The 14,700-nt window shown below is 41.5% G+C and overlaps 1 protein-coding gene and 1 long non-coding RNA gene across 7 annotated transcripts in view; one reads left to right on the forward strand and one right to left on the reverse strand.

The window, feature by feature from the left end:
• The first annotated feature begins 9,181 nt into the window (after positions 1–9,181).
• Positions 9,182–11,301, forward strand: LOC147640420 (uncharacterized). 2 transcript variants are annotated; one of them, XR_015263014.1, is made up of 6 exons: positions 9,182–9,498; positions 9,627–9,681; positions 9,799–9,856; positions 9,933–10,027; positions 10,109–10,425; positions 10,575–11,301. It is a non-coding gene; the product is annotated as an uncharacterized LOC147640420 (long non-coding RNA). The 2 variants fall into 2 exon arrangements; XR_015263013.1 differs by having other exon boundaries at positions 9,182–9,681.
• A 427-nt stretch (positions 11,302–11,728) lies between these two features.
• Positions 11,729–14,700, reverse strand: part of LOC147640421 (uncharacterized) — a 53,276-nt gene continuing 50,304 nt past the window's right edge. For all 5 annotated transcript variants that reach the window (XM_086780349.1, XM_086780352.1, XM_086780339.1 and 2 more), the window contains 3 exons: positions 14,376–14,425; positions 12,975–13,027; positions 11,729–12,778 (listed from right to left, as the gene is read on the reverse strand). In XM_086780349.1, the coding sequence (XP_086636475.1) occupies positions 12,332–12,778; positions 12,975–13,027; positions 14,376–14,425 (550 nt within the window). In that variant the 3' untranslated portion in view covers positions 11,729–12,331. The remainder of the gene's footprint in view (positions 12,779–12,974; positions 13,028–14,375; positions 14,426–14,700) is intronic.

Genomic DNA, 14,700 nt, shown 5'->3' on the forward strand with positions numbered 1-14,700 from the left:
GAAGAAAATGGAGAATCGTAAGAAAATTTGAAACAAAAAATCCAATATTAGCATGTTGTTAAAGCTGTGTTTATATTACACTGACAATTTGAAGGAAACCACGGTCGTTGGCCTTGAATGTATAAGTCTCCAAGGAGGGTATACACATGTTGCACTATAGCAACCAGTCCTTCCTTCTTAGTATGCTTGAAGCCTTGTAGCCGCCCCTTCCAATGATGTAGCATATTCCCCAATTGACGCACTCGTCGATGTGGTCCCTTAGAGCTAGACCCAAGCCCCAACCCTGAATCTTGTTGGAGTCCAAACTCCATTCTCATCTCTTGTGTTATGCAGCACAAGCTCTTCCACCTTCTCCCTAGGTCTTCTCACATTACTGGAAGAGGCCATGGTGGTAAGAAAAGAGAAGAAGGGAAAAGAAAAGCTTGTTTTACAATAGAGGAGAGGAGAGGAGAGAAAGTTCAGGGTTTTCAGTAGCAATGGAAAGCTTAAAAGAGGGTTAGAGTTTGAGAATAGGCTTCTTGAACCTAGAGTAGACTAAAGAGGGCTAGAGTTTCTGCAGCAATGGAGAGGGAGGGAGCTTGAGAGAGAGAGGGAGATTGAGAGGGAGGGAGCTTGAGAAGGACGGAGAGCTTGAGAGGGATGGAGTTTCTGCAGCAATGGAGAGCTTAGAAAAGGAAGAAAGAGGGAGAGGGAGCTTGAGACTGAGGGAGCTTGAGAAGGAGGGAGAGCTTGAGAGGGATGGAGTTTCTGTAGCAATGGAGAGCTTAGAAAAGGAAGAAAGAGGGAGAGAGGGAGAGGGAGCTTGAGACTGAGGGAGCTTGAGAAGGAGGGAGAGCTTGAGAGGTATGGAGTTTCTGCAGCAATGGAGAGCTTAGAAGAGGAAGAAAGAGGTTCAAAATGAGCTTTCCAAACCTACAGTATGTTGGGGGGAAGTTTGAGAGGGAAAACACACTTTTGGAAAAAAAAATAAAAAATAAAATTCAATTCAATTTTTAGGGTTTTTAATCTGCGTGATTCTAGGTGGGGGGGACCTCTATGTTTGGGCCCAGGAGGTAGGAGTCAAGGAAGTCAAAAATGTGCACCCATCCCTCTTCCTATTGGTCCATTCCTAATCAAAAGTTAATCCAAGAGGCCCTCTTTGGGTCCAAAAAATTCCTAATGCAGGATTGATATTGACAGAGCCCTCGAAATCTTTGATGAGTGGCAATGCCCAGACCCTACCCCCGACACTAATAGGATCACCGATCACCTCGACATATGCCTTATCAAGCTTTATCTGGAATAAAAGTTCAATTAGTGGTCCATATCTCATTGTAAAAGAGGGACCGTGGGGGATATTACAACCACAAGCTAGGGCATCTCCAATAACGCACGACCTCATGGGGGAGCAAATTATGTGGAAATGACCTTACCTTCTCAAGGCCAAAGTGTTGGAAAGAGTATTGCTATGCTCCAAGGTATCTCAGGATTAGTCTTGTTTATTTCTTGATCCAATGCAGATGGGCCTGAGACCTCTTGAGGGAAAAAGCCCTTGCTTGGTTTCAGGCATTAGAGGCTTCCGACAAATCTTCTTTACGAGTTTTGGAAGAGAGATTCATTGCTGCTTTTTCCTTGATGGGAATTCAACATGACACGGTAGCACACATCTACTCTTTCAAGCAAGGCGAGAATGAGAGTGTTAGAGACTGTTTAAATAGAATGAAGCAGTACATTAATCGTTGCCCAGAGGATGAGAAGCCCGCCCAAAGTCGATTAATTTCTCTCTTCTTAAAAGGACTCAAAAATTCGACACTGCATACACATCTCTATGCGAAGAAGCATACAATTACCCTTGGGTACCTCCACCTCTACACTCCTACATGAAGAATGGATGGTTCGCATAATGTGAAAATTGATCCATGCTATGTCGACCTTGATATGGTCATAGCCATCCACCTTTTCAGGCTTATCTCATCATCCTTTTAGTGGAGAACTTGGCATACATTTGATGTGAAGGACAATAGGGTATGGCCTTTAAGATTAACCAGAGACCCACACTTTACCAAATACTTGAGTACTATAAGTGAGTACAGTTGATGAAAGGTTGTGGCGCATGCTCACATTCGAAGATATGTTTGAGATAGCCTTCTGGAAATCCTACAAAGTCTTTCATCAAACCACCTATACAAGTCCAACTTTGACTCATACTCGAACTTCAATGGTTCTACCCACTAGCCTCCTCAAAGCTTCACTACCGATTTTGAGGACATAACCGGGATTAGAGGGAGGAGGAGGATATGTTAATCACATTGGCTAACATTACTCTAAAACATGTGACATCTTTAAGCCATATATTTTGTACCGTGCGCAATGCACTTTATGTAAAATGATTATGGAAAATCTCCGAGCTTATGACTTGTGTAATGTCTAAAAATAGTTAAACACCAAGCATATAACTTATGCAATGCCAGTAATGTACATTTAGACTAGAAAATTAGCCTAGACTGACTTATTGGGCCCCTCGCATATTACTTGGGTGTGGTGGGCTAGGCATTGTATAAATAAATCTAGTATATAAGACATTTTGACTGATGAGAAAATACATAATCCCATTCTCACAATTGAGTTTGAATCTTCTTGCTCTTGTGGTTGAAGTAGCTTGTATGCTTCTCTTCTTATTGTTACATGTATGCTTAGGGATTATGTGGGTGAGTGATGGTGATGGTGTTGGTGCATGTTCTCTTCTCCCTCTGTCTCCTTCTCTTATCTACTCTCTCATGCCCTCACTTACCGTGGCATCAAAGTAGAGGTTGAGCTTTCCATGGCTCTCTCTCTCTCTCTCTCTCTCTCTCTCTCTCTCTCTCTCTCTCTCTCCAATCATTTGCAAAGCTCCTTTATGGTGACAATGAAGGGGAGGAAAGGTTGAGGACCCTAGGTCTCCACAAGAGAGAGTCACTATACCAAGAGTGGCTTGAGGTGTAAACCGGTAAGACCCTTGCATTCTCCTCTCCTTCTCTCTATCTTGCAAGGCTCAAGTGTTCGCACAATCAATGAATAACTTGGTTACTCCAGTCAAGGGGGTTTGTATCATCTTGATAAGCTTGGCTTCTGCCCAGGTTAAAAGTGATTCTTTAATGTTTTTTAGGCCTTCTTGTGCTTGGAGAGTCTTAACACTATGCCCATCAGAGATTTTGATGAACAGGGATGTTAGGATTTCATACAAAGCTAAGGATCAGGGTAGTTCTTGAATTTACTTCCGAAGTTGCTCTTGCTCTTCCACTATCCATGTGTGCTCTATCTAGGTTTTCCCCTTATCCTAATTTTTGGGCATCCATATCTGCTTTGGTGTGACATGTTGATGCAAGGTCTTTGAGCATCATGATGATTTTGTTAACCTTTCTTTTCTCACTCTAGGAGGGTTACATCTTTGTACAGATTGCATCTTTGGCACCAAGATTTCACTACTTCCTTGGTCGTATCCTTGGGCTATTAGTGACCTTTTTGTGGTCACCCATCCTTGTGTGGCTGGATTGTTGTTTGGCTTTTGGCTTCTTCTTGGCTTAGGGATCCACCAGCTTGTCATCAACGTTCATCAGCATTTTGGGGTATGAGAGACTGGTAACAAGATTGGAAGTATTAGTTGGCCTTTGTTGGTTTCTCTTGCAGTGCCTCCTTGGTTTTTGACAAAGCTTTTCCTCCTTTGGACTCCTTGATCTTCAGTTTTTTGGGAAGTGGTGCGAGTTAATTGGATAAGGTTTTTAGTTTATGAATGATTGCACTTACTGGCTCTATTAAACTTTCTTGTAGTAATGTCAATAACTTCTAGATCTTAGTAGAGATATGTCCTAGTTCTCCTCCAAGAGCGAGAAGAACATTTACCATTTGTTGCGCAAGCTTAATTGTGGTGGTCCTCATGGCCCAATCCATGCTGCACTCTTGTTTGGCAATCTATCCCCTTCCAAGGATGATCTCTTTTAGCATTGTACTTGCACGCATAACGTAAAAACTACCTTCCATGGGGTAAGAATTAACATGAAACTTGAGCTTTGACATCCCTTTTCATTTATTATAAAGTCCTAAGATTGTTTGTACCAAAACTTAAGTTGGATCAAGGGCAGAGGTTTAACATTAAGTTTCTTCCTACTCCTATATCCAATAAAGCAAGTTTGGCTATGTTTTGTTTGTTCATGGGGAAATCTAGGCAAATCCTTCTTTGCGGGTTTAACCTCTTCCTCCTCGTCGTTTGATCGTTATGCATTTTGGCCATGTGGATAGGTATAATATCTCTCCTTTGCTTTTCTTTTTTTCTTGGGTTTTACCTTTCCTTTTGGCTCATCTCTTCATCTCAGCCTCCTATTTCCTCTTTTCTTTAGCCTTGTGAATGGCTTGAAGTTGTTTATAGGACAATGGCCCATAGTATTTTCTAAGTTTAACTCCCATTGAGGTATCCTTCCATCTACACTCCATCAAGGTGTACGGCTCCACCAGTCATGAGTTTGTAGATTCTGAAAGAACCCATCCCTCTTAACTTTAATTTTCTTCTATTTTTCTTAAGGTTATAAAGTAGGACTAGGTCCCCTTCCTTAAACCTCTTGGTTTTGATATTAGTATTAAACTGCCTTTTCCTTCTTTTTTTCTCGGCATACATGCCCACCCCACTCAATGAAGCCTTGCTTCATCAAAATTTTTAAGCTCCATGAGTCATTCAAATAACTCATTTCTTGTGTCCACTCCATTTTGCTACCGTGAAAGTTGGGATCATGAATTCAACTAGAAGTATAACATGAAGTCAAAAGATTAGGTTGTATGGCATAGTCCCAGATGAAGTTTTATAGACAGTTTTGTAAACCCATAAGGTGGATGAGAGATTCTGCTTCTAATCCATCCCCATTGTGAATTGTCTGCCACATTGTTGTGTGTAAAGACATAATCCAAGATAATCTCTCCTTCAATGAGCCTCTCCCCTGACATAATGATAATGCACCTCAATGTGCTTTGTGCGAGCATGAAACACTAGGTTCCTGTTGTACTTTGGCTGAACTATCAGTGAAGATGAAGGTGGGGAACTGCTATCCAACTCTAAGATCTGACAAAAGGCGTTTGAGCCATAGACACTCCACAATCGCTGTAAAAGCTACCCTGTACTCAGCTTCATAGCTCAGAGTGGCCACTATTAGCTGCTTCTACTGAGCCATGATATATATGAATCACCAAGGTGAAACCAAAAGCCACTAGTGGACACTCGCATGTCATAACATCTAGCCCAATCGGTATCACTGAAAGCATGCAGCTAAATATCATCCCCCTTAGTATAGAATAAGCTAAGGGACTGAGTGCCCTATAAGTATCTGAACACTTGTGTGGTAGTCTTTGCCAATGCTTACTTTTGGGACTATGCATAAACTTGCTCAACTAGGAGACCCCAAAAACTGAATATGTGGCCTCATATTACATAGAAAGATAAGATACCCAATAGCCTGTTGTAATAAAGTGATGCATCAAATAGTTCACATGTATCTTGGAAACTAAGCCTAACACCTATCTCTAATGGTGTAGCAACAATAGGCTTATAGTCTTCTCAAGACTAAACCGTGTAAGCAGCCTCTCTATATATTTTGACTCTGTAACATCACAATACTATCATCATGTTGCATAAACCGTGTGCCCAAATAATAATGCAATGACCCCAAATCTGTTGTCTCAAATGACACATGTGTTGAGATATCGAAATCAAGTAGTGTGGCAGGCGGGACATTGATGACCCACATGGGTGATAGCTTTCGTACTTATGCCACTCGCACTGTTTAGTAAGATTATGGTTGATATGCCACTAGCAGGCTATGTGACAATATTTGGATTACTAGAGTCTGAATTAGTTATAGTGCCAACTCATATAGTCAGGTTCACACTATGTACCGACCATTGTATGTTATAGTAGGAGAATACTTTCCCTTATAGTGTATGTACTCTTATCTCTTTAGTTTATGGTTATAGAGAAGAGAAGAAAGTTTAGCCATCCATCTCTCTCTTATGTCTTTCTCTCTCTTGTGTATGTGTGTTTGCTTTACAAGGAACTCAAGCTCTTCCTCTCCCCTACTTTGGTTTGTGTGAGAGCTAAGGAGGCAAGAACAAGGCAAGGAAGGAAGCAGTACAAGGGTAAGGTTCCCTCTTTGATTTTGGAACAACATCTTTGGTAGCTGTGAGAGCTACAAGAAGACAAAGAATCATTATCTCATATTGAGGCATCCTCCTAAAAAGAAGATCATATTGTATGCAGTTCAAACCATACTACCACAAGTTGCATGAATGGTACACAAAACAGTAGTAGGGACACTAATGTATGATGACCCAAGACCACTTCATGGGGATAGGGAAATAGTGCAAAGGAAGAGATGTGAGTCCAAGGGAATTGATGTTGAGAATAGCTCACACCGGCCAGGATATGTGATGGAGAATAGAGAATAAAGGCAAAGACGTCAACCAAGGAAAATCAGCTTTTAGTCTCAAGGTGAAGGCATGGCTTCAGTACAACATCAAGGGGGGGGAGCATCATTTCTCAAAGAGGCAGTCCATAGAACTTGGTGAGCAATTTGAAGAACTTCAGTCAAATCCAAGGTTAAATGCTTTAGTTTGATAGATGACAAGGTTAAGTGTAACCGATACATTCAAAACTATACAAGAGGAGCACCAACAGTAGTTGCCTGCTCTATTTTGCTACTATGTTGCTTGTTTCTTCGAGAGAGACGGCACCCTAAACCAAGACGTCCAAAAGCACAAATGCTGTGTTTTTGTAATGACGATGTCACTTATACATGGCACATAGATCATAATATCACACGTGATATATAATGTGTACGTAAAGACCGAGCCATGTTCACGTGCCTCGATTTTTAAAAAAGAGAGTCAATGGGAAAACCATACTTGGCATGAAAACATCTATACTATGTTTGTTGCGTGTATTGGGGCTTTGCAAAATTGAGAATATGTTTGTGCATCAACCCACCTTTCAGTTAAGGATGTTTCATCAGCCCTTAACTGTCCTAGAAGCAATCTCTAGTAGCCCATGCATCCTATCCCCTTTTGCTATGTAGTATTGCGTTCTATCTTTGTTAGTGATAACCATTTTTTGTCATCCCTTTTTGGTGGTTATGGTGATTATGCTACTCCATGTTTGATTTTGAGATCCTACATCATCACACTTTTGAAGTTGTAAAAGACCTTTGCGTGGTGATAATCCTTAATGGCATGCAATGTTCATGGTTAATTAACCTTGTACCATGATAAATTATAAAATGTGGAATGGCCATAGGTTAATTATTTTCATGTATGAAGCATTGCTTTTCTAACCCCCCCTATACACAAAGACCTCTCCTATAGTGCTAAAGATAAGCTTGCATTTTTTGTAAGATTTTTGGCTAGGTCACGTGTGCCCTTGAAAGAAAATCAAACCAAATGATTTGCTTAATGTATCATAATCTAAGTTGTAGATTGGAAGTATTCAAACTTAATGAGGGTGGAGCTTGGTGGAGCTTGAAGCCCTATCAGAAATATCCTCTTGGTAACCCCCTTGCTTCCTATTTCCTCTCAAAAATTGCTAATCACATGGAGAAAACAACCGCACTTGAGGGAAAACAAATCTACATGAAGAGTCTAATTTATGTGTGCAAGTATTCTGTTATGTATGTATTACTATTAAGTGTGCAACAACTTTATCAAGGACAATCTAATGTGACATTGTCAGCTTTGCTTCTAAAGAGGCTCCTATCATGATGCATGTTTGTTCATGTGGCTCTATCAGGATGCTCCTTACACATTGACTAGGAGTGATCATGAAGTGCAAGATATGTGTCTTTGAATCATGACAGTATGTGAAAACACATTGATTCTAGACTAGTAGGCATTCTCTTTCAATTGAGAGAGCATGTGCAGACACATAAAGGTGAGTGTGGCACTTCGGAAGATTTTCAAGGTAGACTCATACTATCATGTGTCTACATGGAGATGATAACCATGGGGTAACTTAGAGGTTCCTTAGAATAGCTTGCATTGACATGTGTATATCCTAGTAGCTCTTCCCATCAACCATTTTGGAGAAAGAAATTAAAAATTCTCAGAGGTAAGTATTGCATCTTTTGTGTGTTTCAAAGGTTATATAAGTAGACCAATTACGGCATGACAGTTTGGTTGAAAGTTTGTTTTGGTTATTCTAGTGGGTGAACATTTTTTTGTTTGATGTGAATGCGGGACGAGGGATTATTATCCATGCTCTGATAAAAGTTCTCATGCTCTGAGAAAAGGCTTATTATCCATGCTTTGATAAAAACTTTTATGGATTGTGTGTTGAATTAGATGATAATTAGGGTGATGCTAATGCTTTGAGAAGAGTGTTAATATCCAAGATTTGACAGAAGTAATTTTGCATCGTGTGTTGATTTAGATGATAATTATGATTTATTATGTAGTTTGGATGGTTATTATCTTAGCTTGGATGGTTGCGTTATATTATTTGGTTTATTGTCACTGCTTTGAGAATATGGCTATTATCCATGTTTTGATTAAGGTAAGATTAAGGGTATGATAAGATTAAGGGGTTGGGTGATTTGGGGTAAGAGTAAGGGGTTTTGATTTCATATGTAGTTTCAAGGCCAAGGAAGATGTATTACATAAATAATATGCCAAATACACAAGTGTCCAAAATTGCTCACAAAATGCCAAAGTGGTAAAAAAAGCTCTCAAAAAAAAATCCCCCATATATATACACACATATTTATACACACACACACACATATAAGTATATATATGTGTGTGTATAATATAATATAATATAATGTATGTATGTAACACACACACACATGTATATATATGCGCATATATATATACATATATGTATTAATGTATACACACACACATGCACATATACATACATACATACATCTATACACATGCATACATATATACTTATATATATACATATATGTAAGTATGTATGTATGTATATAGCACACATCTCTCTCTCTCTCTCTCTCTCTCTCTCTCTCTCTCACACACACACACACACACACTTACATATATGTAAGATTGCAACCCCTCTACAACATTTTCGGTTGGATATTAATTTATTATTCATCCATGGTGCATACGTTGTGGGCGCATTCATTAAGGTTTTGGACTTGGCGAGGTTTGAAAATTTGTGCTTCTCGAGCCAATTCAAAAAAAGAAGAAGAATTCACCGGCGCGGGTCTTCCAGAGTCTTCCCCATTTCCACTGTTTTTGTGGGGGCGGATGAGATTTCTTTAGTCTGCCTATGGCGGATTAGGGTTTTCATGAAGTCTCCGCAGAAACCCTGGGTGTTCAGCATTAGTTTTTTTTAACGAGTCTTAGTTCCAATGCTGGATACGAATTTCACGAAGGGTCCTCTGGCTATGGCGGGAGAGAGCTTCGTTGCAGCGCCTTGTCTCCGATAGATCAGGGTTTTCTGGAGCTCCAGGATCTGTTTTTGACAAACACAGTCTGCCGCCTGTACAAGGGCAACGCTCCATCTGCCCTTCTGAATCATATGTCTAGAAGTCTGCAAAGACACCTTCATGTAGGATTTACTTTCATGCTCTACATCATCAAGTTTATAACTAACTCCTGTTTATTGACAGCCGTACTGGCATACCCAAAAGGAAATCCTCCAAAGGTGGATGGACACCCCAAGAAGTAGGTTCAGTGGAAGCGTTCGATAAAACTTGCTGTCATGGAGGGCTGATAGATTGCTTTGATTTAGTGGTTGGAAGAACAACGGGATTGATTGATGCTTTTTTTGGGGGGGTTCAGGATGAAACTCTCAGAAGAGCTGTCCACTGTTACAATGGCAAAAATTGGAAGAAAATAGGTAACCTTATAAGCAGCTTTGGCTTCTGAATGTTTGGCCGTGGTATGTCTCACATGGGATTTTTTAACAAATGCAGCAGAGTTTTTCACCGGTCGAACAGATGTGCAATGCCTCCACCGCTGGCAAAAGGTTCTGAATCCTGATCTTGTGAAAGGGCCTTGGACGAAAGAGGTGATGGTTTGATCCTTTTGCATGGACTTTGGTTGTCGATTAATCATTCTCGAGACAATTTATACAGTTGTGTGTGTACAGGAGGATGAAAGGATAGTGGAGCTTGTGAGTAAGTTAGGAGCAAAGAAGTGGTCATTGATTGCACAGTCCTTGCCACGCTGAATTGGGAAGCAATGCACATTTGCAGTATCTGGTGTGATTATCCACACGCTCGTGGCCACTTGGGCTAGGATTCAGGGATCTTCGAGGGCCACTTGGGTTAGGATTCAAGGATTTCGAGGGTTGCAAAAAGAGAACATGACCAAGTCATGAGAGAACGGGATCATGGGGCCCTGCAAAAACAGAACATGACCAAGTCATGAGAGAACAGGATCATGGGGCCCAGCTGGCAACACAAGGTACCTGATCGGCTGAGATTTCCCCCTTGCTTGGTCTGCCGTCTCCCTACTTGTAGATTTTTTCCATAGTCAATAGAAGTCTATTTTCCGGGAAAAAAATAGCTGATTTTCACCAAAACCAACTAACACCCAAATTTTATTGAATGCAGATATATTTTAACCTCAGATTTGAAAAGCCCTAATTTGTAGACCTAGTGTTCACTGCTGATGTGGAAGCCTTCAAGTAGTTGCAGAGGATGCAGTCGGCTAGGCAGCAGCAAATAGGGGCGCAAAGAAGTCAGTTGAAGTACTGCCAGGAGCAAAGGCGCAAACAGGAGGCGGCACAATTGGTGGTGCGAAGATGTGGGGGCAGAGGAGAAGGCGGCTGCGCAGGAAGGCAACAAATGAGGCAGCTTCATACTTAAACTTCCAAGGCTTAAGCCTTTAAGCCTATGCTAGCGGGCCAATAAAAAGGCGATGGCATGTTCACAAGCCAGAGCCACCAGGAGAAGCTCAATCCGTCAATAGCATGTGGAGCTGACTGAGACCAGGCAACAACGGGCGAAGATACAGGCAAACCGGGTTGTAGAGCTACACACCTGTTGAGAGAGAGAAGAAACATAGTTCTTGCTCTAAGGAAAACTACACACAGTGGATGATCACCAAAGCTCTGATACCAAATGAAGGCTGCACAAAACTAGGATTAGCACAGGTATGCAGCTATGGTGTGTGACAATGGTGTAGAGAGAAGAGAGAGGTAGAAAGAGAACAAACCTAGAAAGAGAACAAAGCTAGAGAGAGAGTGTACTCCACGACTCAATGATGTGACTGTTGCATTAGATTCATCAAGTACATTGCTTTTTTAGGCACAAGGCCTTATCTTGTGACCCAAATAAATCTCACACAGCAGATGCCATGTGGCACACTTATCCTATCCACTCATAAGAGTGGGTTCACATGTACAAACACACACACACCTTTTAAGGGGTGATATAACATACACATAAACGGGTACACAAACAGGTGTTCACACATTACACACACATAAGGCTCCGAAATACCCAACACCCCCTATTTCCTTTTAGTACAAGTCCAACTAGGAAGCCCTCTAGCTATATCACTATTTATATATCCTCCACATTAACACCATGACACAAGCTGAGACTACATTGTGAAACAATGTCCTATCAAATTACTTATGCCCCTACCATTTCTTCCCGTGCCATTTGCAACACATATTCACCAGACAATCCTGCACCAATTCGAGCAGGGAATAACAAGTGCTCCATAAATGATGTCTAAATGACAAAACTTCAACCAAATGTTTATGCAAGGACAAGATGCTTCACATTCAAGTCAACCTTTCACTTCTACATCAGGGTCTCACCATCAAAACTGGGAATTTTAGCTGATAAAATTTCACAGGTTTTCCACCCCCCAAAAAATGCTTTCTATGTTATGCAATCAATTACAATCAGGTCTAAAGTGATGGAGGGATGCATTCGTGTGCTTACACATTTTCTGTTTTATCAGGGTATGGTACCACCATTGTAGCTTCCAAATGACAACCCATCGGTTTTGTTTAAATCATCACCTCAAGAACCAACGGTTCCTCATTAGGAAGAGGTGAACGGAAACACACTAGCAACCTGCAAGTGTCTCTGGAAAATGCTCACCTTGGAAGTGCACAGCAACTCTCACCACAGGTGTTCTTTTTCCTCGAGATGATTACATGCGTTGTGCTCTAGTGTACAGAAAATCAAGCACTAGATTGAACCCCTCACAGTGAATGCCAAATAGCAGAACTAGCCATGCTTGAGGAAACATGGGAAACGGTAATACACCTGGGCGGGCTCGTATATAAACCCGTCACTAGTTGTCGAATGATCTGCAGTCCTTATGTCCCTTTTTTTCCCTCAGCACCCCTTCAGCTTTTACTTTTCTCAGCATCCTTCAGTTTCTCTCTGAGCTCTTCTTTGGAAGGTGTGTTTTGTTGCAAGTCCCCTTTCTTCTCAGGGTTTCTTTTTTTCTTTGATTCATGGGGCTTCTCAGCATCCTTCTTATCTTCTTCCTTGGAGGGTACACTCTGTGACACAGTCTCTGGTGCTTTGGCATCTTTGATCACTATGTCTTGTGGCATCGTGGTGTCTGATTTCACATTCTTCTTATGCTTCTCAATTTCAACATTTTTCCACTGGTCGTCTCCCCCTGCCCCTGCTATAGTTTTGGCATTTGTTAGCTCCATTTCCCTGATTTTCTCCTCCATTGCATCTAGTCTGGCTTCAAGTGTTTGGAATCCAGGCAACTTTTGAGTCTCCTCTTTGCGATCCTTTTCCTCAATTTTCAGTTTTTCAGCATTTTCCCGTTCCCTTTCCTGATGATATCACCAATCAAGACAACTTGTATCACCGATCAAGATGACTTGAGCATAGATAGGTGGAGGACAATCCATTTATGCAGTTCATACAGCATGCAAAATCGTAATATATATACCTAGATGAATCCAGGAACATGCCCAAAATCATAATGTTCAAGTAAAAGATCCCTTGCACTAGGTCAGTGGTAATCACCTCTTCCATTCTTTTCATTTCGCGCCTGGCATATTGTGCTGTCAAGTATACAGCTGGGCACAACGAGTTACAGAAGGGTCAGCAATCAAGGCAAGGGCATAAAATCACTCAAAAGCCCCTAAACCAACGTATCCATACAAAACAAACCCCCAATCGTTTTTATTACAAAAATAAACTTCAGAAAGGGGTTACACAAAAGGAGAATAACTTTTCCCCACTTGAGAGAAAAGAGGCTCCGCACCGCCCCCCCCACCCCCACCCCCGCCCCCATGTGAGACAAAGATGGCAATGATGTGTGACTGTCTTGTCACAGTACGTGTGATATAGAGATGACAATGACATGAGAGATTCTTACATCAGGTACAGCCTGCAGACCAAGAGATGATCCATGATATGCCCCACAAAATGAAGTTTTCAAGAATTTCAACCCAGAGCCAGGCAGAGAGAGAGAGAGAGAGAGAGAGAGAGGAAAGAAAGAAAGTTCTATTGACGTCTACAAAAGACCGAAGGGTCTATAAGACCAAAAGTGTTACGGTGTGTCCACGAAGTGACAGAATCATGGAAAAAACATGATAAAAAACCCAACTAGAGTTGAGAGTAAAAACAACAACAGCCATGTAAGTGCGAGTGGTACAATGCTACAATGAGAGCGAGAGAGAGAGAGAGAGAGAGAGAGGATGAGATGAGATGTCTTTGCACGTCATAGCCAAGCTGGTGGACCACAAATGATCCCAGCAGGCAAGGAGACTTGAACCCACAATCTCTCAATAGGACCCCATAAAACACTGCCAGCTTGCACGCGCGCACAGAGAGAGAGAGAGAGAGAGAGAGAGAGAGGAAAGAAAGAAAGGTCTATTGACGTCTACAAAAGACCAAAAGTGTTGCAATGTGTGCACGAAGTGACAGATGGAAAAAGCATGATTAAAAAAACCCAACTAGAGTTGAGGGTAAAAACAACCACAGCCATGTAAGTGCGAGTGGTACAATGCTACAATGAGAGAGAGAGAGAGAGAGAGAGAGAGAGATGAGATGTCTTTGCACGTCATAGCCAAGCTAGTGGACCACATACGATCCCAGCGGGCAAGGAGACTTGAACCCACAATCTCTCAATAGGAGCCCGCCAATGCATAAAACGCAGTGCCAGCACGCGCACACCCAGAGAGAGGTGTGCACAGAGAGAGACAAAGAGAGAGAGAGAGAGAGAGAGAGATTATTAACACCTACTAAAGACTCAATGGGTCTATGAGACCAAAAATGCAGTACATGTGTAACTAAGGTCACAAAACATGGAAAGAAAAGGCCCATCTACCAAGTGAAGACAGGCACATGTACTACATGGGCCCTGCCAAGCATGCGTGTGTGTGTGTGTGTGTGTGAGAGAGAGAGAGAGAGAGGGCCCACCGAATGAAGGCAAACAAGCTACAAAAAATTGCCATAAGTGGAAATCCCACCTGAAAAGAAACCACAAAAAGCAGGCATCCTTCAGCCACAGAACATTAAAAATTATATAATTTTGAGTAAATAGTGGAGTTAGTCACATAAACCATCAAATAAAAAGTACAAGCCTTTTCGTGCATTATAAAGGTGGTGCATTCCCATTAAATCATCAGTTTTCATGCAGAAGATAGTCAGACAAATCAAACAGGCCTGCTCCATGGAGGGTGATTTTTGGGGTTTGTACTCCAAGTCGACAGATGAGCCTTGTTTTAACCGAGGCAAGATCACA

This window comes from Cibotium barometz, chromosome 3 (genome assembly GCF_041138505.1).
Source record: "Cibotium barometz isolate CiBa-2024 chromosome 3, ASM4113850v1, whole genome shotgun sequence".
In the NCBI taxonomy this organism is placed as follows: domain Eukaryota; kingdom Viridiplantae; phylum Streptophyta; class Polypodiopsida; order Cyatheales; family Cibotiaceae; genus Cibotium; species Cibotium barometz.